The sequence below is a fragment of the Grammomys surdaster genome, unplaced genomic scaffold (genome assembly GCF_004785775.1).
Source record: "Grammomys surdaster isolate TR1022 unplaced genomic scaffold, NIH_TR_1.0 228, whole genome shotgun sequence".
In the NCBI taxonomy this organism is placed as follows: Eukaryota; Metazoa; Chordata; class Mammalia; order Rodentia; family Muridae; genus Grammomys; species Grammomys surdaster.
Window position 1 is genome coordinate 963,629 of NW_021604673.1, and position 25,284 is coordinate 988,912.

A 25,284-nucleotide genomic window follows, 5' to 3' on the forward strand; every position below is an offset into this window, starting at 1 on the left:
GGGAGGGAGGGAGGGAGGGAGGGAGGGAGGGAGGGAGGGAGGGAGGGAGGGAGAGAGAGAGAGCGAGCGAGCGAGCGAGAGAGCAGGATGTGTATATGGTGGTCAGAGGAAACCACAGGTGTGGGTTTATATCTCCATCATGTTTGAGATGGGATCTCTAGTTTATGGCTTCATTCTTTAAGCCAGCTGTCCTATAAGGTTCCAGAGGTCCTCCCGTCTCACTGCAAGAGTGCTAAGATTACTAATGGTGTTGCTGTGGTAAAATAACATGACAAAAATCAACTTGAAGGAGGTTCCATTGAGATGGCTTTACAGTTAAGAGCCCTGCTTCTCTTCCAAGGAACCCAGATTTAGGTCACAGCATCCACATGACTCATTACTGTCTGTAACTCTAATATGATGCCCTCTTCTGACCTCTCAGGACACCATACATGCATACAGTATACACACATATATGTAAGGGGAAAACATTCACACATGTATAATCAGTTTTTTGAAAGCAACTTGACGAGTTAAGTGTATTTTCTGGCTCATAGGTCAAAGCTACAGTCCATTGTGGTAGGGAAATCAAAGCCACAAAAACCTAGGTCCATTGATTACTTTGCATCTACAATCAGGAAGCTGAGAGATGAGTTGGCATTGTCATTTTTTACAGTCTAAGACACAGCCGAAGAAGTGATGCCACTCACTTTCATAATAGGTCTTTCCTATTTCAGTTAACCTAGTCTATTGATATAACTTTTTACAGGCATGTCCAGAAGCCAAATAATCTCTCATAGGTAGGCCTGGAGGCTTGTCTCCCAGGTGACCCCAGAAACTGTCAAGCTGAAAGTTAACACTAGCTACCACATACGTTAATATGAATGTATGTGAATTTGTTAATATAATAATATATGTGAATAAGGGTGATTAATATATAAAGATTCTCAGCGATACCAGCATAGTAAGCATGACATGTATCAGTTCTATATACATGCACTAGTAGAATACACATGCACTCACACTATATGATGTATTTTCATAACATAAATGGGACCTGCCTTGTTATCATGCAATTGTATTATTTCAATACTGCATTTAATACTGGCCATTCTTTTTTTTTTTGCCATTCATTTTGTATTTCTACAACATTTTCTACATTTCTTTCCCCTGTCCCCACTTCTTTCCTCTATACTTTTATGAATTAGGTATTTTTACAATTTTGCCCTTTGATTAGCTGTATTTTACTTTCTCATTTTTTGCTGTGTGCTTCTAATGTTTATAGCCATCAACTTTGTCATATTCTATATCTGGTGATCTATTGACATATCATGTTAGAAATTCACAGTATCTCTAGTTCTGAACTATTGCCACATGTTTCATTTGTATATATGTTATAATCAATGACTATTGACTTCTGTAGTTAACTACTTTCTTCTTTTTTTTTTTTTAATGAATACTAACCCAAATTGGGAAGACAGTGGTGGGAAATTCTGCATTTATGTTTTCATGTTTATAACTTGGCACTGACTTCCTGCACCATGCAGATTTGGGTTATGGAGAAAGCACTTGCTCCTTTGTAGGAAATATGTAAAACATTGAACACTTGTGAAAAGTGGTATCAGCAGTTGGGTACTGCTAACTTACTGTGCAGACTCCGGTAAAACTTAAAAGGTTTTCAAAACTCCTTACTTTTACTTGGATGGATGTTTTGTCTCTCTTGCATGTATTTTGAGCACCACAGGCATGCCAAGAACTGGGGTTACACATGATTGTGAGCCACCATGAGGGTGCTGTGAATTGAACCCAGGTCCTGTGGAAAAACAACTAATACTCTGAACTGTTGATCCACTCTTTGGTCCCTACTTCTTTTCTTTATCTTAAATAAATGTCAACCATTGTTCAAACTATGTCACATTTCTGTAGAGTCTCTGCAGATAACAGTAATGAAATGTTCTGCTGCCCCTCAGAGACACCTGGACTCAATTCAGCTTGTAGACATAGAACAGCATTTATTTTTATCATTTTACCTATACTGTTTTTAAATTATTTTTTCTACAGTCTTCCTTGGTTTAAATTTATAGCTATCTATTGTATTTATGCTGTATAGGCTCAGTTTTTAAAGGTCATTAGATTTACACCCTCAAAATTTGTATATGAAATTACAGTTATTGTTAACAAGGCAGTACTATAAGTCTAATTTTAAAAAGGAAGAGATCCCTTGTGTCTTCAGGAATGTATATATGTGCAACAATGACAAAAAGCACCCAGCTAAAATCATGGTTTCTTTTGTTTTTCTACTTGTGAAACCTTTTTGCTCAAGTAATTTTTATACAATTCTGCATATATAGGATATATAAAACATTTATCGATGATGTCATAAAAACTATTCCAAACCAGTTCTTTGGTACAACTCTGTCATTAACATGAAAGCAGATTTGCATACTAATAAGATGAATGCGCATCCTCAGTGGTTTTCAGAGTTGATCAATATTTTGAATTTTTACTCTTCAGTGCCAAGAATGTCACTTTATATAAATACATAGCACAAAATATTTAAGGGTGTTTCAGAAATTTTTGGAGATGACATCCTAAGCCAAAGTCCCATTAGTATTGTCATTATTATTATTTTAACGAAACTGATGTCAGGTCTTGGGAGATGGCTCAGTGTTGAGAGCACTTGCCTGGCAAGTTGAGTTTGGATCCCTTCCTGTAATAATTTTACACTGGGAAGATAGAAATCTGGAGTTTCTTAGAGCAAGCTGGTTAGCAAGACAATCAGTGATCTCGTGATCTCATTGAGACCTGCTTCAATCAGTAAGGTGATAGAGAAATGAAGGTGATTCCTGGCATCTACCTCTGGGCTCCACATACACAAACATGCATATACACACATGTACAATACATATGAAAATGGGAGAGAGAGGAGAGACTTGAACATTAGTTTTTAAGATCAAACATTCCAAAAATAAACTAACTTGATATTGGCATGCTGAGGAATGATGCAGGAAAATACAAAGTCTTTGTTTTTCATAATTAAGCTGTGCTATTTCTTTTTTTTCTTTTTTTTTCTTGCACCATAAGATAATTTTTTTTTAATTTCTTTTTTTTTTGAACATGAAATGCTTTTTTTTTATAGCATGTTTTACAAGGGGAGGGGGTAAGAGGGGCCAGGTGGTGGAAAAGTACAGAATCTTCTTGGCCTGTGCCTTGAAACATGTCATGGTCTATATGGTACACTGCCTTGAATTATGATCTACCTGCAGTTCTTCAGAAGATATGGTACATTGCTTGAGTTATGGTCTCCCTGCTATTCTTAAGAAGACATGGTACTCTGCTTTGAGTCTATCTGCAGTTGCTAAGCAGGATCTTGCAGTTGCCAAGCTTCAGAGGACATTGTGCAGGTGGGGAAAGGTAGGGGGTAAGGGTAAGGGCGAGGGTCCTGGCTTCTGGCATCTCCCCCTTCTCTGTTTAGTTAGAGAAGGCGTCTTATGTTCAATCCCAACTATGTGAGTTTTGAATTTGGATGTCTAATTATGGGGGGTCTTAGACAAGTTCACAACCCCAAAACACTGATGTGAGACGAGTCACATCGATGGTCAAAGGCTTTAGGCTGTCGACGATGGGCAACGTCAAGGGACTCTGATGTGGGTGAAAGGAGGGTGAGAGCCCTGTCTTAGGCCATGTAGGCTGCACCCACTCCCAGCACCACGCACTCCTTTTCGGCTGCATTGGGTGGGCCCCTGGGAAGTGGACCTACAATAATCCCGTCATTGGACTAACTCACAGCCATCCTAGTCTCTTGTAAATGTTCAAGTTACCAACCATTTGTCAGTTTGGGGTGTAATATTGTCATAAAGGAAGGCTCCCCAATGTTAGCGGCCATATCAAGGGTGGCCTTGGTTTAGGAAAAAGCCAATTTTTGTTGTGGTGATCAAGAGGCCAAGCTCTCTAGCGAGAGAAATGAGGGCAAAGCCAGGCATACCAGGTACCCTTCTGGAGGGCGTGGAAGTCTAGGGGTCGACCATAGGGGGGAGGCAGGGGAGCTGACAGCTGTGTCAGTCTCCTGTGGAGTCACTTCTGGATCCTTTGCAATTTTCAGCTGATGGTAATGAACTTCAACTGCCTTCTTGATGGCAGCATCAACCTGGTTCCGTGGACGACAGGTCACGGGCGATGATCTCTGTCTTGCTCAATCTTGATGTCGTGCGCACATCCTCTCAATGAGGGTTCGTCCGGATGGGTCCTTGCCTCGAGCCCCACGTCTGGGTGCCACTTGACCCGACCGGCGGGTCCTGGTTATTCGTGGGGGCGAGGAGGACTGCAACCTGCTATTCTTCAGAAGATATGGTACACTGCTTGAGTTATGGTCTCCCTGCTATTCTTCAGATGATATGGTACACTGCTTTGAGTCTATCTGCAGTTGCCAAGCAGGATCTTGCAGTTGCCAAGCTTCAGGGGACCTTGTGCAGGTGGGAAAAGGTAGGGGGTGAGGGTAAGGGCGAGGCTCCTGGCTTCTGGTCCATCTGGGTTAGAACTTCTAATAGCAGGCATCACGGGTGATTCAATTTTACCTGGAAAGAAAAAAGAAGGGGATTCTCAGGGAGATTTCTCTTCCCTGGATGTAAATTGTTATTCATCGTATTTATGATTGGGCCTGGCTTTGTGAGGATATCTATTTTTTTCATTAATATTTGTGGTAGCCGGTTAGCTGTGCCTTCTGTGGTATTGGGCAGGCATATCAGTCCTCGGCTCCATAAGGGAACTGGGACTGGGGCATTCCCTTTATGGGTATGAGGGTCCTTCCCCATATCTGTGGCAAAGTTTTGTTGGTCTTGGTGGTGCCCGAGGTCACCAACATGGTCAGCAAGAGATTTGCCATGAGCTTTCAGCTTTAGAGAGAGAAAAGTGAACAAGGCATGATGGAGAGTATTTCAGGGGGACTCCTTCTGAGGGGGTACCGTTCCCCCTCTTTTGTTTTTAAAGCCAATTTTTCAGAGTTCTTGTAAAATCAGGGCAGAAGCGCCAACAGTTGCTCCTTCCACACTCAGAGAGTCATGAAGGCCTTATTTAAGGATATATAAATCTATATTAATAATCTTTTATCAAAGGACTTTTATAGGTCCACTGACAATTAATCAGACTATATGATATATCGATTAGAAATAGCTTTTTCTACTTTTTGTGAGATTACCTCTCTTTTGTCAATTAACTGTTGAGGAAGTTAGGGTTTACCTCTCTCTTGAGAATATGGAACAGAGATTTAAATTCTTTTGTGGAGAGCTTAAAATAGTATCTTAGCCAATTTGCATCTCCTAGAAACTTTTGAAATTAATTTAAAATAAATAGACTTCCTTTTTTTTAAATCCTTTATCTGTGTGGGGTTTTTATTGGGTATTATACGTATTTACCTTTCTTTTTGTTTTTTTTGGTTTTTTTGGTTTTTTTCGAAACAGGGTTTCTCTGTGTAGCCCGGGCTGTCCTGGAACTCACTCTGTAGACCAGGCTGGCCTCGAACTCAGAAATCCTCCTGCCTCTGCCTCCCAAGTGCTGGGATTAAAGGCGTGCGCCACCACCGCCCGGCTCCGTATTTACCTTTCAATGTTGTCTCCTTTCTCATTCTCCCCCCAAATCCCTTATCCCCTACCCCTTCCTCCTAATTTTTGTGATGGTGTGCTCCAAACATCCTCCCAGTCCCATCTCCCTGCTCTCGAATTCCAACACAGTAGGGGATCCAAACTTTTGGGGACCTTGGCCCTCCACTTTCACTGGAGTCTAACAAGGTCACCCTCAATTCCCTATACAGGTGCGTGAGTCCCTCCCTTTGTGCTCTCTGGTTGGTGGTTTAGACTTTGGGAGTTCTGGTTGAAACTTTTGATGCTCCTTCTAAAAAGGACCAACGCATTCATACTTTGGTCTTCCTTCTTCTATGTGAGTTTTATGTGGTCTATATGAAGATTCTTAGAAATTGTGAGCTTTTGGGCTAATATCCACTTATCAGTGAGTGCATACCATGTATGTTCCTTTGAGATTGGGTCATCTCACTCAAGATGATATTTTCCAGCTCCATCCATTTGCCTAGGAATTTTGTGAACTGATTGTTTTTAATAGCTGAGTAGTACTCCATTGTATAAATGTACCACATTTTCTGCATCCATTCTTCTGTTGAAGGGCATCTGGGTTCTTTCCAACTTCTGGCTATTATAAATAAAGCTGCTATGAACATGGTGGAGCATGTGTCCCTGTTGTATGTTGAAACTTCTTTTGGGTATATGCCCAGGAGTGGTATAGCTGGGTCCCTAGGTAACGCTATGTTCAATTTTCTGAGATACCGCCAGACTGCCTTCCATAGTGGTTGTACCAGTTTACAATCCCATGTGCTATTTCTATCAGAGCAGAAGTCTGTGTATCTGGGAAAAGCACTGCAGTTCATAACATATAACAGTCTAAAATCTGAGCATGTTGACTACATGGGCAGTTCGTGTGTTATATTTTTAGAAGCAAGGCTGCAGTGAGGTTACAACAGGCAGCATGGGCAAGTCCTACTGGGAACCACTCATTCTTCACAAGTTTCACTTTGAATTGATTCTTGGTTGTGCATTCAGAAACCTTGAACTATTGCTAATTGGTTTTGGTAATATGCCCTCAGTTTGGTACATGACACCATATGAGATCATACCTGCAGCTTAAGAAGTTATGGTATGAAGGAAGGGTATTCCAACATAATATAAAAGACAAAACAAAATATAATAGTAAGGTGGTCTGAGGAGGCAATTCATATATTGTCAATTTTCACCTTCCTGTGACCATTGTCATAGTTTCATGAGTAAAAAAAAAATTGAGGATGGTGGCCTAATTTTAATTCCCAGTGAATAAAGGTTCATGGAGAACTGCCCTACTTCTTGGCACTATTATTATACTTATTTTTTTAAGTCATTAGCATCTTGGCATACTTTGGTTTCGGTCAAATATTGTCATAAAATTTCAAGCTCGCAGAGCCTATTGGGAAATACGCATTGATTTTTATATTTCTTTTGGAGAAAACATGGACTGTGTGTGTGTGTACATGTGTGCCCCTCTCTCTCTCTCTCTCTCTCTCTCTCTCTCTCTCTCTCTCTCTCTCGTTGTTTTTTCGAGACAGGGTTTCTCTGTGTAGTCCTGCCTGTCTTGGAACTCACTCTGTAGACCAGGCCGGCCTCGAACTCAGAAATCCACCTGCCTCTGCCTCCCAAGTGCCATGTGTGCTTTTTTTTCTCCTGTAGTCTCTCTCACTGTCCTGGAGCTCACCTCTACCTTGTCTCTCCTGACAATGTTCCTGGAAGGGAAATCACTCAACACTAACAACATGGTGAATGGCCATAAAAAGGAATGAGGTTAGACCTTGCTGCTGAAGGAAGCGCTTTGGAAATATGGTCACTGAGAGAAGCCAGACACAGATGGTCACTGTGTGATGTGCATTTATGAAATGTGTTGAGTAGGCAAATTGACAGGCATGGATAACCAACTAGAAGCTCTGATATTCCCAAGAGGAGGAATTATTGTGAATAGGTGGAAGGTTTTCCGTTAGTATGATGAAAGTGTTTTGTGGGTAGTGGTTCCTTAAGATACTTAAGGTACTAAATACCACCAAACTGCACATTTTCAAAGTGATTCAGTCTATGTTAAGTGATTTTATTTTACTTGAACTAAAACCAAAGAACAATCTTGAAGATGCTGGGTTATAATTAGGATAGGGAGCTTAAATTGGGATGTTCTTATTGTATTGTGTACATGAGTACTCAATAAATGGTAAATTTATTTGTGATAATGAGTCTTGAAGACAAGATTTCCTCTTGAGAAGAAAATATTTTGAAATTTGGTATCATGTTTAAAGAGAACTCTTTTAAATTGCTAATGCTCTTCTCTTAGGTTGAGAATGTAATCCCCTAAGATGACTGCCTTTGAGAAGAACATACTTTTAGTTACCATTTACAGCTTATCTATATTATTTCTTATATGCAGTTTTAAAGTTTTGCATGATCATACATGGCTCAGTGGATAAACTGCTTACTATACAAGGATAAAGACCAGGCTTTCAGCCCCAGAACCTACGTAAAAACCTAACTATAAGCCTGGTGTGCAAGAGGCAGGGGCATCCCTAGAGCAAGTTGTCTAGTTAGACTAGCTCAACAGTTAAACTCAGTTCAATGCGGGGCTATCTCAGTAATTTGCAGAGCAATCAAGGAAGTTACCCAATCACATCAGGGGTACAGAAGGAATACCTACAGAAAATCCTGTAGCCCCAGCGTAGAGAAGGCTGAAGCAGAAGGATATCATTTTCAGGGCTAGTCTGCATCATTATACTGTCCCAAAAGAAAAATAGAACTGGGTGGGGATGCTTAGCATATGCAAGTCCCTGGATTCCAACCAACACAGGAAGAATTCCCAACGAATCTTTCTGAACTCTAGTATCCTTGTGAAAATATTTTACTCCTTCTGGTATTTTGCAATAAAGACAGACAGGAAGAAAACAAATGTGGCAAAAAGATTGTGTAATTACTGTGTTAATGTGTGTTATCAGGTACTGCAGTGCTCTGTGAACATATATGGTCTGTCTCCCCTCCAAGCACTTCCCCCTCCTTCAGATTATATTGACTGTACATATTCTGTGTCCAGCCTAGAGTGCAGAAATTAACATGGGATGGACGCTCTTCCTGTTAGCTGGAAACATAAAAGTGCGTGCTTTGGATAACATGACAGATAGAAATACAGGATACAGTTGCGGGGTGGGGGTGAGGGGCCTGAGGGATACCTTATACCCCTGGAGTTTTATGTCCAACATAGGATATCAGCTAAACAGTAAAAATACAATGAGTCTCTTAGTTATTTTTCTATAATTCTGATAAATTTCCATGACCAAGGCAAATTATCCTTAGTCTAGAACTCACTGATTGAGGTAGACTGTTTGGCCAGTGAGCTTGAGTGATCTGCTTGTCCTTACCCAACAGCACTGGGGTTACAGATGTTCACTGCCATGCCCAGGTTTTACATTAGTTTTGGGGACCTGAGCTGATGTCTTAGTGCTTACAAAGCTATCTATCACTTTACCCAGTGAGCCATTTCCTCAGGCCTAAGAATACCAACTATTAATGCTGATTCTGTTTTAGGTACTTACTAATCATGGAGGAATCCATCTAAAATAGCTATTGGAATGTTTAGTTTCTTGTTTTGATTTATTGTTTTCAGTAATCAGCTGATTTATTTTTTGACAGGTTGTATAGCCAGAAGAACTAACCAGTCATAATGTGTGTATGTGTGTGTGTGTGTGTGTGTGTGTGTGTGTACGTGTGTACAGATGATAAAGTCAATTAGGCTTACACAGTTTCACAATATATATAAAAGATAGTCTTCAGTTTTGAAACTCTGATTTGTGAGTTACCATCTGTTTTGGACCAAGGAAAATAGAAATTCATTTCTAAAGTTTTTTTTTTTTCTGAACAGCTTGTAATAGGAACTGTTAGTATATTAATTGCTTATTGAATTATGATGGGGTTTAATCTTTTAATTTACAGGCAATTTAGAGCTTATTGTGGTGACAGCTGCTTATATTTTGATACTTTGTAGCATTTAGCTATTTCATCATAAGGCTTATCCTTCTCCCACCCCATAATTTACAGCTTACCCTAAGCAGTCATTTGCTTCCTCTTCAGCTTCCTTTAAAGAGTTTGTCCTTTTCCACCATATTTTTCCTTAAAAAAAGGATTTACTTATTTTGTATTTGTTGTATGTGAGTGTTTGTCTGCATGTATATATAGGTATCACATGCATGGAGTACCCAAGGAAGCCAGTGTTCTCAGGAAAGAGTTACAGATAATCGGAGCAGCCATGTGGGTGTTGGGAACTCTGCAAGTGCAGCAGTCTTAACACTTAACTGCTGAGCCAGCTCCCCAGTCCCTCTTTCCCAGTGGATTTTTTTTTTCATAACAAAATTTGGTTTTATTTTATAAGCATATTCCTTTGTGCCTGATTCTTTCTGGTTTGGTGCCTCTTAATTTCCATTCAGAGATTTTGTAGGTGAATTTTGTATGGGTCTTATTTTTATTTCTAAAATCCTTATGAGTTCTTTCTTAACACGGGAATGAAACTTGGAGGCCTGTGAACTTGCCTGTCAAATCTCTTTCATTTTCTTCTGTTAAACAGCAGAACTATAAACATGACTCTATAGGAATGATTTGCTTGAATTTCCTGAAAACAGTTTATGATGGTAATAAGCAGCAACTTTCCTCACAGTTTCACTGGTGGCTTTGAGTTACAGTAAACCTGCACCTTTTAGCTATTACTCAAGATGATTAAGAACTTGAGAAGCAGGAGTTCAATTTCCTTGGTTCTTGTATTTTCTGATGGTTTTGGATAGATTAAATTCTAGGAAGCTGGATTTATTCACAACTAAGGAAATTTTGCAAGGTTAGAAGTACATCACATTAGGCAACTGCTTGCTGGTTCAATGATTTGTGTTCCTAGTTATAGGAAAAAACATTTTTATCGGTTACTTTTTTCTGTAAAATCACTTCAGGGTCCTGCAGGATAGTTCAGAGGATAAAGGTGCCCACCAGCAAGCTTGTTGGCAGACCTCAGTTTGATCCCAGGGATACATACTGTGGAAGGAGAGAACTGACTTTGGAAAGTTGTCTTGTGGGTGCTGCAAGTGCACACACAGATACACACTAAATAAGTAAGCAAGTAGGTTTAAATAAAATCCAGACAGAACCCTTTGAAAAGGCAGTTCATGAAAGAAAGCACTGCTCAAAAGGTTAGGATGGGCCTGGGGTAGAATTCTTCTTGCCTGACTCCTACAGTGCTGTAGGTTTTTCCCCTAGCACCAAGGGATATAAAAGAATCAAGACATATTAGTTGGTGATGTCTTTGCTTTGAAAGGAGTCAAAGATAAGATATAATTTGCAAACAGGGTATATGAGCAGGTGTGCCTATTAACAAGTACGATAGATGTATTGTAAATGCTACCAATGTGGGTATCTGAAGTGTCTCTGAGCTTCATTGTGCTGTCTTTACCTGAGGGTGTGTACACATTGTCAGTTGCATAAAGCACTGTCCTAAAAACTAAGGTGCCTCCTAGGGCATTATTATTAAGTAATAGCAGCAGCAGAATCTGTGCTAGTAGTGATTTTTGTCATGTCAGAATTGCTACATGCAGAATAATGCTTGGCCAGCTATTTTAATCCCTATTTAGTTTTTTATTCTTTGCATCTAGAACTTGTATCTTCATCTAAAAGGTGAAGACAAAAATGATGACCAAATAAAATGTTAAATTCGACTTAGGATGAGAAGGATCTCTAAAGGAACAGGATGGGTGAGATGTGGATATGCCTTCATAGATTTTTATGACATTTGTTTGCAAATCTTTCTATTCCTATGTAGGGTGGTCCTGGACTTTGTGTGCACCTCTCAAGTTCTGTGATTGGATGCTGGGTAGCCCACTGCTACAGAGGTCTACACATGCACTCACTGTGACGGTAAGGAGCCTCCTTTTATGGGGTCACTCCACCTTGTGCCTGAAAATCCATTAGAGAAGTAGGCCTGCATTCTGCAAAGCTCTGCACTTGTTTCCAAATTACATTTAATAAAGAAATTGCAGGTACTTGAGCCGAAATTGAAGGAGAGAAGGAAGGCTGGAACATCAGTAGCCTACTGGGGCTTTCATGCTTACTTTTTACCTTAGATGACCCTCTAAGAGTTTTGGATTTTGGCTGAGCTAAAATAAACTTCTCCAAGTGTTACTGTGAGGAAACAACACCTTCAAAAATCAATCTTTCTTGTCAACATCATGAGCTACAAGTAAACTGCCCCTTTTCTTAGAATGGGACACAGGAGTATACCTTTATTTGGATCCCACATGTGAATTCACTGCTTCATTGGTTTGTGAATATGATTTATGCAGACTGACTTACTGGATGACTTTGAAATTTTGTAGGAAGTTCATGCAGATTCCCCTGCATAAATCTAGTCAAAGGCCAGGATTTACCAGACAGCAGACAATGGTGTGTATGTGCCAACTGATCACTTGAAATACACATCCAAAATATAATTGATGCTAGGAAGTAGTTAGGGGTACAGCCCAGCTGTAGGGTATCTGCTTATCATGGATGTAGCCCCAAGTTTCATCCTGAGCACTATAACAGAATAATAAATAAACAAGCAAGTAAATAATTGTTGCTTTTGATTTGAGAGTTTTGTTTTATTTACATATTTTTATGTGTTCAGCTACACTTTTAATGGGTTTTAGTAACTCTGATCCACTTTTTTAAAAAAAAATCTCAGTTTATTATATCACTTTCATAATATAAAGCTCTCCCGAAGGACTCAGGTTTGATTCCCAGCCCCAAGCTTGGCAGCTCACAAGCACCTGTAACTTCAGTTCCAGGGAATCTGATGTTCTCTTCTGGTGGACACCAGGCACACGTGTAGCACACAGACACACATAGAGACAAAACAGCCACACACATAAAATAATAAAATTTAAAGCTCTCAAAATATTGATGGATATAGTAGCTGCTTTATAAAAGATTAATAATTCTTCACTAGTCAAGATCTGGAACTATTAGTGGCCAAAAAACTCTCCCCCAAAATAAGTACACCAAAGAAACAAACCATGTCCACACAAACTCTTGCATACCAGTATTCAGAACTTCATTTTCCAGAGCAGGCAGTTTATAGATTTACAGAAAAGTAAACTTACTTTTCTGTAAATATAAAAATGTCTGAAATATTGTGGTTCTTGTTCTAGTAAAATCAGTTGTTTTCTGTTGTAGAAATGGAAAAGCCTGCCTTAGATTAAGAAAGACTAAGAGAGATTGGATGTGGTGGTTTCATTGTATTAGGCTAGTTTTTCTGTTACTAAAAGGAAACATGGGAGGTTGGCTACTTACTCAAATATAGAAGTTTGTTTAGCTCACAGTTTGAAACCTGAAAGTCAAAACATCATATATAGTTAAGTCTGGCTCATATGAGGGCCCTGTAGCTTGCACTGTCTTCATGGTCATCACATCACACTGGTAAAAATTTGTGCAAGATGGATTGTATCACAAGACTAGGACACAGAGAAGGGGGAGGGTCAGTCTGTAACCTCAAGAGGCCTTGCCTTTTAAATGTCCACTACCACACTGCTCTGAAAATCTAACTCCTTCGGGGACACACTCAAACTGTTGTATTCAGTCCATAGTGATTAGCAAGCATCTTCTAATGGTTTATGTTTTGTGGGTTAGGGAACCTATGTTGAAGCCATTTGAACTTGCTGAATGCCAGTCAGCTTGTGTAAATAAACTCTGGTGATAGGTGGTGGGTTGCTAATCCCAAGCTGGTGAAACACAATGGTTTCTCATCTGTTGTAGCTGTTCAGAATTAGCGATTAAATCTCCACTCTCAGAGACAGGCTCCACAAGGCCCTTGATATGAATACCTTAGAAAAAAGAATGCTGTGCTGTCTGGTATCAGGACTGAAATTGAGGGACCCTACTCACTGCTGCTATTGCCTTTTTATTTTATTTTACATCTCAGGTGTTATCAGTCTTGGGGCCAGGAAGATGGCTCAGATGTGAAAGTGCCTATCATGTGAGCATAAAAGACCTGAGTGGATTCCTAATTCCTAAGTAAAAATTGGGTGCAGTGAATACTGAATACAGTGATTTCAATGTGCCCCCAAGGATTCAGATGCTAGGAGCAGTGGGGCAGTGGACATTTCAGAGACATGACCTACTGAGTTCATTAAATGGCTTCTCCTCTTCCCTTCTCTGTCTCTTGATCTTGTGATAGTCTTATGTGCTCACTTGCAAACCTTGTGTTGAGACAGAGGAGAAACTAGTAGATCCTGGAAGCTCACTGACCACCCAGCTACCCCAAATGGAAACTTCTGAGTTCACTGATATACCGTGCATCAAACATCTATTTCCTACCTCTGGCTTCCAAATGTGCACACAGATATGTGTACACACACAAAAACACCACACAAAGTCTTATCAGTGTCGAACTAGCTCTAGTGTTGTATTCCTTTAACCCCAGGACTCGGGAAGCTGAGGTAGGAAAATTGTTGGTTTAAGGCCAGCCTGGTGTATATAAACAAGACCCTGTCTTAAAAAACAAACAAGCAATAAAACAAAACCACAAAATTGTTATCAGTCTTTTGACTGTGGAATTTAAACTGCTAAACAATCACAAAACTTAGTGCCTGTGTATACAGGTATATAAATGAGGCTTTTCAGAGTTTATGATGTGAATGCTCCGAACAGGTTCGTGTACTTGAATACTTGGTCCTCAGATATGATACTGTTTTGAGATGTGTGACACTTCAGGATGTGAGGCTGAGGTAAAGGAAGCGCCAAGCCTCAACAGTTACAGCTGAGACTGGTTCCTAAACAGGCTTAGGCCTGTCTGTTGGTATTGTCCAAGCCACCTGATTTACCAGTCTCGGAGGAGAAATTTTAAGAAAATCTTACTGCTTGGCTTGTGCATATCCTTCACTAGTGTGAAGTGGACTTCCATAGCAGATGTCTGCTCTTAACCAGGTAAACATGTCCAAGAATGTTTACTTCTGGATCTACCTTCTGCATTCCTTTTGTGTAACATTACCATCTGTCATGGGTGTACACATGGGGTCTAGCAGAAAACCTCAGGAGGGCAAATTTTAATCAACCCAGTAAGGCAGCCAGACATAATACAACCCCCTCTTTGGCATGCTTTTTGGTGAAAATAATCTCATTTAAAAACCAGACTTCTTTTTATAATAGAAAACTCTCTTTCCCCAACCCTGTATTTAATTCTTTGCCAAATTTTAATTATATTTTAATAAATATAAGCTAGTTCATATTTACAATACAAAATGGAAAATTCAAAAAGCATACACAACTATGTAAATGCAATGTAACTATTCCTATAGAGCTAATTATGAATGAAGAGGAGGGTGTAAACACACAAAACAAAATGTAGTACCATGCACACATCACCTTTTTATGTTGACTGATTCGTGCATCAGAGATGAGGGGTTCACATGTGTCTTAAGGGTGTGCTTGCTCATATAAGCAAGCACATGTGGAAGCCAGAGGTCCATGTCATGTACTCTGTTGCTTCTCCACATTTATTCCTTGAGTCTCACTGAACCTGAAGTTTGATCCTTTGCCAAAGCCTGATAATCATCAAGTCCAGCTCTGCCTATCTCTGTGCCATAGCACTGATGTTACAGAATGTACACCAGCATGCCAATCCTTTACATGGGTTCTGAGACTCTAACCCACAGTCCTCATGTTCACATAGTAGGCACTTTCCCCACTGAGCCATTTCTTCAACCCTCACCTGCTTTTTCTCCACAACACTATCATAGGCATTTTCTCCTAAATATTGTTTTAATGACTGCATATTATTCCACTGTGTGTTATTTCTTCCCAACCTTTCCTGATTTGCATATTTCCCACAATTGGGCTCAAACTATAAAATGCACATTGGACACCATTTTGGTTTTGTATATTTTCTTCCCTTCTCCTGTTGTTAATCCAATGTACAAAGGAGTATCTGTAGTAGAACAGGAAAGACATTTATAGAGGGAGGACCTCAAGGGTTATTGTATTAGTCTGTTGTCATGAAGAAATTCCCAAGGCTGACTACTTATTAATGAAAAGAATTTTGTCTTAAAGTAGCTACCGATTATGAAATGAAAATAAATTTAACTTGGAGACTAAAGATGTTATGGAGAAAAAAGCTAGAGACTTAGGAGCTACTGAGACTAATACAGCAGAGAAACGGGCACTTTATGAAAAATTATTTAGTATTCATATATGCATGTAATGTGTTTGGCTTCCATGTCCTTGATGGAAGGGGTACATTAAGACCATTTTTCATCCTCTGTGGTTGGCTGTCTTGGGTCCTCATGGAAATAGGACCCTGAGTCCTGAGTCTCAATAGATAATTCCTTTTACCTCAAACTCTTCCAGCATAAAAAACAGCATGCTAATAACAGGAACGAGGTACTTTCTTACCTCCCTGAGAAACACAGGCAACTTGTCATGGCAATAAAAGTTCTCTGAATCATGGGACAAACTGTGAAAGGAGAATTTTTGCCATATAATGACGTGTTAGATGTACTACCTACACTAAAATGTGAGTACCTTGCACCATCTTCTTCACTGCAGAACAAAATTGCCCTCTTGTGGCAAGTAATGAATTTGTTCTCTATGTCCTTACAGCAGCACCAGCTCTCTGAGCTAGGGAAGTCTCAGGTTTCCATTTTAAAAGATACTGCATGGCAATTTAGATCTTGTTGATTTTGAGCAACCCTCTTGTTTCCCCAAGAATAATAGTCATTGAATACTGTAAGCACACCTGAAAACCAGTAATAAAAAAGTCACTTAACCATCTGTGGATACTGAATCTTGACCTGTTTTGAAGGAAAGGAAATTTCTGCAATCTTGAAGTCTTGAAAAGAAGACAAACAAAAGCAGTAGATATTATGTTCTCTTAATTTCTTGAGATCTCTAACCCAATTATTATTTCTGTTGACACTTATCTCTAGTGCAAGAGGTTCAGAAATATCATCAACTTGTTGTTGTTGTTGTTGTTGTTTTGCAGAACAGGGGAGGAGAGAGAAGGAATTGATTTAGTTATGGCTTCAACTCCAGATAGAATTAAGTTATTTTTATTATTTCCAGTCATGTACAGTCCCAACTCCAAAGACCTCACATCAACTACTTGAAGGTGCCTCTATTGAAAACTAGTTCAGGCAAGAAAATAAACTCAGATGAAACATCTTCCCTATTCTGTTTGGGGCTGGGCATTTCTATGAGCATAGCAAATGTTGCCTTTTTTTGTAACCAGGAAGGTTGCAAAGCATTTCATGGAGCCTCTTGGAGCTCCAAACTAATGTGAGTGCTGTCCTACTAATTCATCATGTGTTAAATGAGAGCTGAATTTCCACTTGTATGTGACTGGAGATGGCCAGCGTGGCTCTCTGCACTACTGTTTTCTTTGATGGGCTTTGTGAAGCTCTCCTTTCCTGAGTGATAGTCACTGGTGTGAACTATTATAGAAAACAGAGCCCGAGTCTGTGATAACTGCGGTATGTTTGTCTTACTCATTCATGTGACCCCTTTGTGTAATTTTAGCAACATTTTCTGAGTTGTTGGATAATAATACTTGCTAACATAAATGGATTATTTGTCTCATACCCTCTATCCACAAGACTCAGAGGAAGTATTGCAGAAGAAAAGATGCAAAGTCTGTAAATACCAGTGGTTGGGAGACTACTGCAAAATAGTATCTTCTAAGAATGATCATTGAACTCACAAATTTACAATAGTTGTTGCCTGCTCAAGATCAAGACAGTCACTATTTCAGCATGGATGAGAGAGGGATTCACAAGGCCCTGCCCCTAGCTGAGAAGCTGTTGACAGTTGATGGATACTGGGGTTGAGGGATGTGGAGATTCAGATTTCTTTAAGGGTAGGTTGCCCATGCTCCAGTGGATGGCCCGATATCTGTGCATACATATATGGGCAGCAATAACTGTATGCACTCTATGGGTTATAAAAACAGGACATGGGGCTAGAGAGATGGCTCCTGGCTGCTCTTCCAGAGGACCTAAGTCTAATTCCTGACATATATGCAGCAGCCCCTAACTGTAACTTAAATCTAAGGGAATCTGATGCCCTTTTCTGGCCTCTGTGAACACTGACATACATGCTTGCAATATATTCTATACTTATTTTTTAATGAAAAAAGGAAAAGAGAGGGTATGAGGGATAGAGTACAGGAGTTAAGAACACTTGCTGCTCCTACAGAGGCTGCAGATTCTGTTCCAACATCCAGATGACAGCTCATAACATTCTGTAACTCTTAAGTCTTGTAAAAGAATAAAAGGGGGGAAATGAGATTGTGAATCCTCTGGAGTTGCAGTTATAGGAAGTTGGGAGCTGCTTGTTGTGGGTGCTAGCACAAGCAGTATGTATTCTTAACCACTGAACCATCTCGCCAGCCCCTTATTTCCTATGTGTTTAAGATGAACATTCTTCAGAATATATTTCAGTCTCCCATTTACTACCTTCCATGATCTAGCCTGGAGAATAATACTAAAAAGTATAGTTCACTTGTTTTGGTAAGATTCATTTTTCATATTGTTTACTTTCTGTCACTCTAATAACTCAGTATGACTTCTGCCATTCCGTTACCCGGTCATAACAAGTTGTTTATAGAAAAATCAGATGTTTGCAGCTGTATGAGATGTAGAGAAACCCTGAGACTAAGCCTGCCACTGCAGCTAAGACGGTCATCATTATGACAGTACTTAGCCTTACCAAGTCTGCTAATGTGCTCAGGTCTCAGTGTTTTTCTACACATAACAATTGCATTTTCTAATTTCTTTAAGTTATATTTTTGTTAGCTTTCAATATGAATTTATAGCTATTTACTGAGTGTCTTTCGTCCCTCTAAGGCACCAAGTAGAAATTGCAGGTCATATTTTTGTGGCAGTGCTTGCAAAAATACATTAGTATCAGCAAAGGAAGATGTGTGTGTGTGTGTGTGTGTGTGTGTGTGTGTGTGTAAAATTACTTTTCTGACAGATTCATACATGCATACAATGTATTTTCTTCCCACTAATTCGTCAGTCTTAACTGATTGGTTTAGCACGGTCTGTTTCCATAAGATTTTCTCTGTCCCCCATGTTCCCTGAATCTCTTCACTTGGAGCTTTTCATACCCTGTAGGTAGAGTGACCTTTAGGTATATGACGAAGACCCCTTTAAACTTCTCAAGAGAGGACACTCTGGTGCATTATTTCCCCAGGACCACACTGTCATTCTTCCAAGGTAGGCTTGAAATCACTACCAGTCTGCTCAGGTGTCTTCTGTATGGTAGAGCACTGATCCAGCCACATCTGCCCATGTCTCGTCAGGGTTCCATATGTGCAGTATTCCGTTACCACACACATTCTGAATTATAATGCACTGTAGTTTCACTGACTAAATACAAAGTCAGCTGATTGTGCTCTCTGCTGACCCTGAATCTGGCTTCCCTGGTATAATTCATATCATACTCTATCCTGACTCTAAAATATAATATATATCAGCTTTTCTCTTTTTGAGAAAACAATACATACATACATACATACATACATACATACATACACACACACACACACACACACACACATATATATATATATATACACATATACACACACACACACACATATATATATATACATATACACACATTCCTAGTTGTATTTCTGTTTCTATGATAATATACCCTGACAAAACCAACTGAAGAGAGAGTTTGTTTGACTCACAATTTCATGATATGGTCCATCATAGAGGAGAAGTCAAGACAAGAGCCTGAAGAAGATAGTTCACAGGAAAGAACCAGAGAGAATGTGAATGTATGCATGTGTTCAGCTTGCTTTTTCTATATTCATATACCCAGGACCAGCTCCACCTGGTTGCCACTCAAAGTGGGCTGGGCTTTCTCTTATCAATTAACACTATCAAGACATTTGAGGTCTGTGGTTTATGCTGTGGCAGGATGCCATGTTGATGTTGGTGATCCCAGCTATATTGGAGGGCTTTATCCCGGTCCATGGCTCTACTGCAACCCAGGAACCCTGTTTGTGGTCTGTGCTTATATCACAAACCATGTAAAAGCCCATAATCTATGTTCCCATGGTCTTTAAAGAACAAATGAGCCACTTTCACAGAGATATTGATGACTGCAGACACACAGTTGAGAAAGAGAGACATGGAAGACAACCCCCCTCTCCAAATAATAACAGCCTAGACAGAAAGCCATGGGGAGAACTCTTAAAAACTATGATAGGCTGCTGAGGTGTTGCCCTCCACAATAGATAACTTCTGGCAGGGATGCAAGAAGGTAAGGACTCACTCATCTCCATTTAGGGAACAGGCCACTGAGGCTTTGACCGTGCCCCATTGAATCTAGAGATAACACAAATTGCACTTTTCTGCTGGGGATGTAACAAGGATGGGGGGTTGGACAGGGAAAGACTAGAAGGTGAATGTGATAGTAGTGTATGATTTGAAATCCCCCAAATAGTCAATAAAAATATGTTGGAAAAAAAGATACTCCTTCACAGGCATGGCCATAGGTCGGCCTGATCTAGATGGTCCTTCATTGAGTCTCTTTTCTCAGGGCACTCTCAACTGTCAAATTGACAAACCAACTTTCATACACAGACATTCATATGTTCATATATATACATATACATCTGTCTTGTATAATACAATATGATGGTAATTGGTCAACCCATAATATTTATGTGATATTATATTTAAATCACCTCAAAGGGTATAGATCAGTAGTGGAGCACTTACCTAACATACATAAGGCCCTGAATCTGTCCCTAGCACACATGCCCCCCAACACACACACAATGCACACACATTCAGAAGTCAAATACACACAATATATTCAAAACAGTGTTTCTGATGTTTTTCTAACAGAGGGTGGCTCACACTTGATTAAGACGAAGACCTCATCGCCGAAAGGTGAGGCTAAGATGAGCATTACCAGCGACGAGGTGAACTTTCTGGTATATCGCTACCTCCAGGAATCAGGTAACCAGCTTTCTTTTCTGTAGGAAGTTCATTTTAAATATGTTTTGGACAGAACAGTTGACCACCAGTGCAAGACAGACTATCGGATCATCAAAAAGTCCTAAGGACACTCTTTGTAAGAGTGTTAAAGGGACAGAGAAGTGGTTTAAAAGGCACTTCATTCCTCATTTGAAGTGCGGGTAGAGCATGTTCTTTCTTCTCATGACAGGAAATCAGTCAAGAGCAGCTGAGGTAGGCGTGATGACATTCACCTTTAATGCTAGCACTTGGGAGAGGGAGGGAGGGGGATCTCTGAGTTCAAGGCCACCCTAGTCTACATAGAAACTGGGTCCCAGTGAGTGGGACCTTGTCAAAATGTTGCTTCAAGGTATATAGTTAAAAGGCTAGACACATATGTTTCCTGTTGGCAAAATAGTCCTTGTGGGTAGCTGTTGGGTTCAGAGAATCTAGGGTGGGGCAAAATGCTATTTTGTCATGGTCTAAATGTGATTTCTCCAGTGATTTTAGTTCTCAAGTAAAAATTCTCACAACCTGAAGATATTTAAAATCTACAAAATGATACTAATGAAAACCTACCCTTGTACCTACTCATGCAACAAGCTATTTCAGTCCAATAGGGAATCCCTATGTTTACTTCCCTGGTGGAGAATCGAAGTCTCTGGTGACTGTTGGGAAGAATTTCCTTCTGAGAGTTGTGGGGAGTCAGTTCTATGCCTCTCCTAGCTTTGGTGGCCTATTGGCAACCTTAATCACCTTGGTCCTGATGTCCAAATGTGTCCACATTTCCTTTTTTTTTTTTAAAAAAAAGACCATAGTGGTCTAGGGTCTCAGCATACTTACTTTAATAAGTTATATCCGCAATAAACCTATTTTTAAATGGTCATACTTTAGGATATAATGTGCCCCCACCTTCTGGAGTTGCATGTGTAGTTCCTTTAGTTAACTTTCTTTCTCTGTGATCAAATATCTCAAGCAAATGAAATTAAAGGAGGAAATGGGTTTTTCTGACTTTCAGAAGTCCATGGTTGCTTTGGTCCTGTTGCTTCTGAGTCTGTTGTGTGGGAGAGCATCATGGTGGTACTATGTGGCATGGCAAAGTAGCTCACCTCATAGCAGCCAGGAAACAAAGAGAAAAAGATGAAAAGGGTTGGGAATCCCCAGTATCCCTTTAAAAGTCACATCCTTAATGGCCTGAGTTCTTCCTAGGAGGCCTCACTTCCTAAAGGCTCTATCACCACTCAGATGTACCACTGGCTTGTCACTCAAGTCTTTAGCATATGAGCTAAATGAGTACATTCCTCAGTGTAATGTTTGAGTCAACTCCTATTAAATCCATCTTATGTTGAAAATGTGAGTCAAAAATGCATGTAAGGGCTGTGGAGATTGTCTGCTAGGTAAAGTGCTTGCTCTGCAAGGATGTGGATCTATGTTCAGTTCCCCACCTCCCATGTAAAAGCCAGGCTTTGCCATCAAGGTGCTTCTAATCATATACCAGCAACAGTCCTTACTTCTGTGTGCCTCCTGTTCTCCGTGCCTGCTCAACCCTAACCAGAATCAGAGGTTTCATTCTACAGCCTTCTCCTCGGCACCCACAGCTCCATGTTCACATTTTCAAACCACATTTCTCTCCCTACTTAGCTCTCACCTATTTCTGCGTCCCTCTTTCTGCAGGTTTTTCCCACTCTGCCTTCACGTTTGGGATCGAAAGCCACATTAGCCAGTCCAACATCAATGGTACACTAGTACCACCGGCTGCCCTAATCTCCATTCTTCAGAAAGGACTGCAGTATGTGGAGGCGGAGATCAGCATCAACGAGGTATGTTCACTCCTGAGAATATGGCAGAGTTCCAAACTCCCCCTAGCAGATCTCAGAAGGATGTATATATGATCCCTGTACACAGGTCTGGCGTTCATTTTAAGGTATATGGGGAAAAGTGGAAGCTACAAACAGGACACTGCACCATCGGTAAGCTTTGGGTGCCCCCTTGTGCAAGTTTGAAAAATTGCAAGGTGTTGACTGATGAAAACAACCAATTCATTCTCTGTGAAACTGACAAGGCATAACCAGAGGGAAATTTGAAGAGCCTTTCACACTCAACCCATTTCTCTGGCTCCTACATTCTCTCTCTGTCCTCCCCTTCCTCCATGTTTCCTGACTGAGCCTTGGAGCAAGTGATAGAGTTGTTCATTTAGGGCTGCAAATTCAGTGGTTGTTTGTTTTCAGCACTTTTACTGCTTTTAAATCTCTGTAGTAAATACCACACACTGCAAAAAAAAAAAAAAGAAAGAAAGAAAATACTTTTCTGACAAAAGCTAATAGCAGCACTAATCTATGGGCTTAAACATGGATACTTAGAATTTGATAGACACACCATGTCCATTTAGCAAAACCATAGCAATATCTTCCGCAACCACCTGCTTTTGTCCAGGTTTACAGAACCAGCTATGAATTCCCAGTTGTGGAACAGGTCTCAAATCCAATCAGATAGCAGCTTTTAATTACCCTCAACATCCAGGCCACTGTTCTATCAGTGGACACATCTTACCTGACAGATTTGTGGTACAAAGCATGTGGAGTTCACAGCTGAGTGATGATTCTGTCTCAGCAGCACTTTTTTTTTTATAGTCTATGGCTTTAGCTATGCATACACGATATCTCTGTTCATACTTTGTTTTGTTTTTAGCTTTCAAAATAACGTTTCCTTACTGCTTTTTTATACATACTTCAATTTACCCACTCCAATACATACCATCCCTCTCCTTCTCTGAACCTGATCCACCATTAGAAATGTCTTACCCAGACTGTTTCTTGCTGTATTCTCTTTTAAATTTAAAAGTTATCCTTCTGAACACAAGAAAAGTCTCTGATTTCTATTTCTCTCATCTTCCAAGAGGCTTTTGTTTGTCTAGGAGTAAATAATCTTTGTTATGTGTTTCCAAGAATTAAAAAAAGAACTCAGTTGTAGCGGTATTTTTATTATGTTGGCAATGACCTACTTTTTTTTCTAGTTCATTTTAAGTTTTATGTGTATGTTTGCTTTGCCTGTATGCATGTCCGTGTACCACTGGATTTCTGGTGCCTGGAACAGCCAGAACAGGGCATGATGTTGCCCAAAATTGAAGTTACTGGTGCTTATTTGCCACTAGATGGATGCTGAGAACCAAATCCAGGTCATCTAGAAGAGCAGCTAGTACTCTTAACTGCTGAGACATCTCCCTAGCCACATGACCATGTTTTGTGACATGGTTTGCTGTATCTCTCTATGAAAGAAAAAATTGACATGAAAGGATCAAGATTTATCAACCTTGGCCACTCATGGCCAGAATCCAGGGCCAAGTGGCTGATGAGTGATACTGAATGTACTATGTCATATTACCTTTCTTGTTTTTTACATTGTATTATAATTTAAAAAGAAAAACAAACAAAAATCCACCTGGGGCAAAGTGTTGTTTAGATAGTATTTAGCTAGAACTTGTCCTCTCTATTTCTGAAGTAATTGAAGTTTAGAGCATATGGGAACATGGTTTTTCATCTAATAGACAGCCTTGAGATATGTGGAGATCCATGATTCAAATATTTGTAGTATTTCCTGAGGAAAGCACTTTTTGTGTTTTTTTAAGGATATGTGAAAATGTTTTCATGGTAGGTGGAGACCAAAGTTCAAGGTTTTTTTTAATGCATTTTAAGAATGAAGAGACCCTATTGCCTGGTTTCACCATGTTGGTATTTTATCTCTACACTGAGCCCAGGAAGACATGGAGCATATTCAGGTGGACTCTAAGTGCCAGAGTCCTATTCTGAATGGTGCAGTTGTTTTTATATTGGGCTCGTTCTTCCTTCATTGTTAATGATAGTCATTGCAAAGATGCCTGATCTGGCGATAGCATCCAGTCAGGGTTGGCATCAGTTTCAGCACTATACCTTTGTGGCTGGGTGATGCTCAGAGGAAGGATTTCCAGTGCACCTGAGGATGGTGAGCAACATGACCTGCCTCTTCTCACTAAATGACAATATAAATCTATGCTCCTGGTGTTGACAACTGAAAATGCCTGTGCCACATTGAGACGTGTCGTTCAAGGAGCCAATTCTACCCTACTGGTTGAATAACCACTACATTGATGGTAGAAAGTTTTGTCATAGGATAAAAGTAACCCTGTTCAGATACCCGTAATGACCAAATTTAGCTAGACATCTATGAAATCACTAAGAATGGTCTTCTACTGCTAGCTCTCCATGAATGGTCTTCCTCATCCACTTCTCCATTCCTCTTTGACATCTAACCCTGTCCCACCACAAAAAGGATGGTAGCTCATGGGTAACCCTGACCTTGCTTTCCTAGGATGGCACGGTATTTGATGGGCGTCCGATTGAGTCCCTATCGTTAATTGATGCTGTAATGCCCGATGTGGTACAGACAAGACAGCAAGCTTTTCGGGAGAAACTCGCCCAGCAGCAAGCCAATGCAGCAGCTGCAGCGGCAGCAGCCGCAGCCACAGCCACAAGCACAGGGGCCACAACACCAGCAGCTGCTGCTCAGCAAAACCCACCAAAGAATGGAGAAGCCACCGTGAATGGGGAAGAAAATGGAGCCCATGCAATAAGTAAGTGGAGAATACTCTGGTCTTCAATGAATCATGTTTTGTTTTGTTTTGTTTTGTTTTGTTTTGTTTTGTTTTGTTTTGTTTTGTTTTGTTTTGT

The 25,284-nt window shown here is 40.1% G+C and overlaps 1 protein-coding gene across 5 annotated transcripts in view; it reads left to right on the plus strand.

Annotated features, from left to right (window-relative positions):
- The window catches only part of LOC114626116 (F-box-like/WD repeat-containing protein TBL1X), a 166,338-nt gene that overhangs the window by 124,957 nt on the left and 16,097 nt on the right, over positions 1 to 25,284 (plus strand). For 3 of the 5 annotated variants that reach the window (XM_028773461.1, XM_028773462.1, XM_028773463.1), the window contains 4 exons: positions 11,395 to 11,489; positions 20,471 to 20,584; positions 22,256 to 22,401; positions 24,926 to 25,187. In XM_028773461.1, coding sequence (XP_028629294.1) covers positions 20,527 to 20,584; positions 22,256 to 22,401; positions 24,926 to 25,187 — 466 coding nt within the window. In that variant the 5' untranslated portion in view covers positions 11,395 to 11,489; positions 20,471 to 20,526. Of the gene's footprint in view, positions 1 to 11,394; positions 11,490 to 18,802; positions 18,821 to 20,470; positions 20,585 to 22,255; positions 22,402 to 24,925; positions 25,188 to 25,284 lie in introns of those variants that run through there. The other 2 variants (XM_028773460.1, XM_028773464.1) reach the window with 2 other exon arrangements.